Genomic DNA, 4,743 nt, shown 5'->3' with positions numbered 1-4,743 from the left:
ATTAATTTATTTCGTTCAACGCCATTTACTATCAAAATAAATAAAAAAAAAAAACATTTTGACAAAAAGTGGAGTTGGCTGATTTGCGAATTAAGGTATCGATATGCATATAACAAAAGTAACAGATCCCTAATATTCAATTCAATTAACCCTACTATTATAATATTTCAAAGGACCTAACCACTGTTAATCCTCGGTCATTCGACGCAATCCTGTGTAATTTAGATGCGTTTAATTTTGAATTATTCCCTCAATAAAAGTTGGTAATGGTCGCGTGCCCCGAAAAGGACATTTAAATTTCCAAATATATTTTCACTCTTCAAAGGACACTTCAATGGCAGTAAAGTTTGAGTTATTGCTGCCATAATGAAAAATGTTTGAGCTAATGAAAAATGAACAATAGCTGGATCAAATGGGGTTAAGATTTATTATTTAAAAGCACAGGTCGTAAATTTAAGAGGTCTGTGGAAATTACATTACTTTCTTTTGAATTACAAGTAGTAGTTTAGTAACTGACCGTGCAGCCCAACTGATAGTAAATGGTCTAAGCCTTGACAGATGCCCATAGGACATGACTGGCAGGGGTCATTTACTATTAACAAATATATATTATGCAATAATACTGCCAGGGTCCATAATGGGAGATCAAATTGATTATGATTACAGATTACAGATTACAGGTATACGTCCGTTATTAATAATCAATCTATCCAATGTTTTTCCTACCTCCTACTTCTTTATACAAGGGTTTCTTTATACAAGACAATATCAAATTTTGATCTTTGGCAGGCAAACATTTATAGATAGATTCATATTAATGACGGAGGGTAATCAGCCAAAGAAAGGAAGACCATTTGGCCAGAACTCATATCATATCAATTTATACCTTAATATATTAGAATTTTCAAAGCCTCACAATATTACTTTTACAATACAATCTTCATGGCACACCAAAGAAAAATGTAATAAACAACAATAACAAATAATTAAGGGTACAACAGGCGGTTTTAATATACCAATTGATAATAATGAATCGACAATTGAGTTGAACTCCAATTCCGTAGGTACTGTACGGTACAGTCCCCGAGTATCCCATCTTAAGAAGTCCCGCCTAATACAATGGGAACAACGATACACTTATCTTCACCACATATAAACCACAATAACAAACGATATGCGAAGGAACAGGGAAATTCCTAAACTGATACCGTATATAAGGCAGTGACATAAGTTCCAGACTTCATTCGCATTCGCGCAATAAAGCACATTTGTCGTAACCTTGTAACAAAACATTTGGTCAAAATGTTTCGCCAAACATTCATTCTCGCTGTTTTTCTAGTTGGCGCCAATTGCCGCTATTTGTTGGTGGAAGAACCTTTCCAAGTTGGTGACTACTTCGTACCTCGAGAGATTGGTCCTGATCTAGAGTTGGTCCAACACCCAGTCTACAGCCCAAGAGTGCGTCGTCAGGCCCAAACATCAATAAGCGTGGATGGCAAAACGGGGAATGCTGAGCTGTCAGCCAAAATCCCAATAGCTCGCAGTGATAGCAACATCCTGAGCTTAACTGGCAGCCAAGGTACTAACTCTCGTGGTCTCGGCTTCACTGTCGACAATATGTAAGTTCTTATATTTTGGTATAATTTTTATTTATTCTCCTTCTGCACTCTTTTCTCCTCTTTCTACATTGCATTTACATTATCTTTTCTCATTTCTCTACATACTCTTCTTTTCTCTACGTTAGAAACTGTCACTAACATACACATCCAAAGAAAGTATACACACATACGATTACGAACACCTAAACTCAGAAAAAAATCAAAATTCGTTGATGCTTGCCTGAACGAAGATCGAACCTAAAACTCTTTAGACTACTAATCCACGAGGTTAATGTAAATTGAGTTATTAATTTTGGATATATTTTCCTTATTATTGATGGCCTTTAGTCGTGATGATTCAGATATTATGTAACCTATACCAAATAACGTCTGTATCTCGGCAAAGTCTTGGTTCTTGTTCTATTTATAACACAATTGCCTCAAGATAAACTGATACCTAAAGGTCATATCCTAAGCATACGGTTATATCCTAGGTTATTGTTTGTAAATATATTGAAATTATAATTAAACATTATATTTGATTTGTCAGGCACTGCATATTATATATCAAAATTAATCTGAAAAGTTTAAACCTTTCTAACAGCCTCACTTATCTAAAAGATATCTGAATATTTATCTTTAAATTTAAGATTATCTAAAAGATTTTTTTTTTAAGATTGAACCCAATTGTAATAGCAGAAGTGGGCTCCTGTAACCAACATATAGAACATGAGTTCTGACTGACGCCGACCACACATGCGTTGCAACTCCTGACGACAATGATAATTAAGTCATCTTCGATCGAAACCTAAGACCTGCTTCTTACCGTCCCCCGTCTATCGAATTATACACGTTCAACATTTTAATCCTTATTGGATATTTCAGAAATGGTCATGCTCTGAGTGTCTCCCAGAAGGCGATCCCCGAGTTTGGGAACCAGCTGACCGCAGCCGGGAAGCTGAACGTGCTGCACACGGACAGGCACAACGTGGACGCAAACGCCTTCCTCACCAAAAACATGCCGAACAAGTTCCCTGGTGTTTCCAACTTCAATACGTATGGTGGCAACATTGATTACACTTTCAAGTAAGTACAATAGAGCTGCCGTCTTACGATAACGCTTAACGGGCTCTTATATACGAGCGACAGACCGCCGGCAACCGTCTTCACCTGTCGTCACCGACCGATGGCAAAGTACGATCACAAAACAGTGACCGTGTTTTGTCATCGTCATATTTTTTTTAATAATATAGGAGTAGATGGTAAGTGGCTACTGCCGCCCATGCACATCTGTAATCAACCCCAGATAGGATTAGATATTCCTACCTGAGGTCGGCTACAGATGCGCCGCTACTCCTGAGGACTAAGCTGGAACGCCTAGGAAAAGTCTGTCTCCCTTACCACACCCTTCAAAACGGAACACAGCAGCGCCTAACACTGCTGTTATTAGGTAGCAATAGGTGTGGTGGTGGTGCCGCCGGAGTCGAACCACAAAGGGTTCTATCACCTTCAAAACTTCGCCGACAACAATCAACGACAACCGATGAATGTAGCTAACGTTCGTAGACTGTCGCGAGCCGTGACTGACAACCACCACCAACTACCTCCGCTTGTCGTTAGGACTGCTTGTAAAAATTAGTGATAGCCATAAGAACGGGATGTCGGTCAAATATTAAGTTACTGATCATATGTAAGAAGGGTCTCTTTGCAATAAAACAGTTTAAACAGATGAATCTATTTCAAAGGAGTTTTTTTTAGAAGTACTTCGACTAAAATTAATCATACGGGTACTTATGCCTTTGCCAGTGTCGGAACATCTGACAATAATCTTTCAGGATCATATCAAATCATTTATCACTTTCGTGCTTATTTCTTTGTGAATTTCATTTCCTATTTAACATTATCACCAGATTCTAATAAGCTTGTGTTTTACAGTGACAAGATCGGCGCTTCCCTCGGGGCTGCGAGAACTGACTTTCTACAACGCACTGACGTAAACGCGCTCGGTCATCTCAACCTGTTCAAGAACAAGGACTCTTCGTTCGACTTCAACGCCGGCGCCACGCGCTCCTTCTCCCCCTTCATTCCCAGGTCTTCCTGGGAACCCACCTTCGGCTTCAGTTTCTCCAAGACCTGGTAAAAAGACGAAAAGATATGAAATTTAAGATTTTACCAAAAACTAAAGATACTTTTAATAAGAATATTTTTTCGTCTTCAAATAAGTTTTCTTAGAGTAAATCACACCGTGCCTGTGGAATCAAATCATAATGTATTACTAAATTAATTTTAATTAAATAAATATGGATAAACTTTTTGTTTGTTTTTACCTGCAGTTTTTGTTATCGGCAATTCATTTCCACTTTTTCGAGTTTTTCTTCTATTGTTTGCTATCATGTGAGTATTAGAAGTTACTTATCATGTTTTAATGATGGAAGAAAGATACTTCATAACTAAGCGTTCTCTAAAAGTTCTCAATGATCTGTGAATTGCGTCACATATAGCCACTTTATCCTAAACACTTCTAAGAAGAATCCTTTGCCCAGCAGTGGGATAATGTAACGATGAAGATAGCTAGCGGCCTTCATTATACGCTACACATCCAATACCTAAACAATAGCCAACAATAAGCCACTGAAGTCTAGTGTTTGAGTTGATCTTAGTTAGTTTTAGTTTAACTTCGTAGTTTGGAAAACTTTCGAGCTGGATCAATCGCCAGACTTGTTTGCAGACTACTAAATTTATAACTTGCTTTGTAGTAGCTGATGTTGTTGTTACTTATCTAATTCACTTCTATTAGAAGAACAATAACGAATAACGATATCATGTTGTTTTTTTTTAAATAGAGAAGTAGCAAACGCAGGCAGCAGTGATAGCATAGTAGTTAGTAACACGGCGTCTTAATTTGGGAGCCAGAGTTCAAATCCTAGGCACTCACCTCTGGTTTTTCAAAAATTATACACGTATTAGAATTTATTGATCACTTGCTTCAATGGTGAAGGAAAACATCTTGAGGAACCCTGCACGCCTGAGAGTTTTAACGGGGTTTAAGGGTATGTGAAGTCTGAGAATCTACTAAGCCAGCGCTATTGACTGTGGACTTAGCCCCCTCTCACTCTGAGACCCATGCTCAGCAGTGGGACTGTAT

The 4,743-nt window shown here is 38.0% G+C and overlaps 1 protein-coding gene across 1 annotated transcript; it reads left to right on the top strand.

The window, feature by feature from the left end:
* Positions 1-1,231: 1,231 nt before the first annotated feature.
* Positions 1,232-3,912, top strand: LOC140755165 (attacin-A-like). Its single transcript, XM_073090375.1, has 3 exons — positions 1,232-1,619; positions 2,484-2,684; positions 3,534-3,912. The coding sequence occupies exons 1-3, from the start codon at positions 1,303-1,305 to the stop codon at positions 3,736-3,738; spliced, it is 723 nt and encodes a 240-aa protein (XP_072946476.1). The 5' UTR covers positions 1,232-1,302; the 3' UTR covers positions 3,739-3,912.
* The last annotated feature ends 831 nt before the right edge of the window (positions 3,913-4,743 follow it).

Source organism: Epargyreus clarus, unplaced genomic scaffold (genome assembly GCF_041222505.1).
Source record: "Epargyreus clarus isolate Ecla_fem2 unplaced genomic scaffold, WU_Ecla_fem_2.2 ptg000032l, whole genome shotgun sequence".
In the NCBI taxonomy this organism is placed as follows: Eukaryota; Metazoa; Arthropoda; class Insecta; order Lepidoptera; family Hesperiidae; genus Epargyreus; species Epargyreus clarus.
Note: the sequence above shows the minus strand (reverse complement) of the source record. Positions and strands in the feature narration are given on the sequence as shown.

What these genes read in the sequence shown, in the direction of transcription:
- LOC140755165 (XM_073090375.1), top strand. Translation starts at nt 1,303, where the DNA reads ATGTTTCGCCAAACATTCATTCTCGCTGTTTTTCTAGTTGGCGCCAAT. An exon ending in GGCTTCACTGTCGACAATAT is followed by an intron (nt 1,620 to 2,483) that starts GTAAGTTCTTAT and finishes TGGATATTTCAG; the next exon opens with AAATGGTCATGCTCTGAGTG. An exon ending in AACATTGATTACACTTTCAA is followed by an intron (nt 2,685 to 3,533) that starts GTAAGTACAATA and finishes TGTGTTTTACAG; the next exon opens with TGACAAGATCGGCGCTTCCC.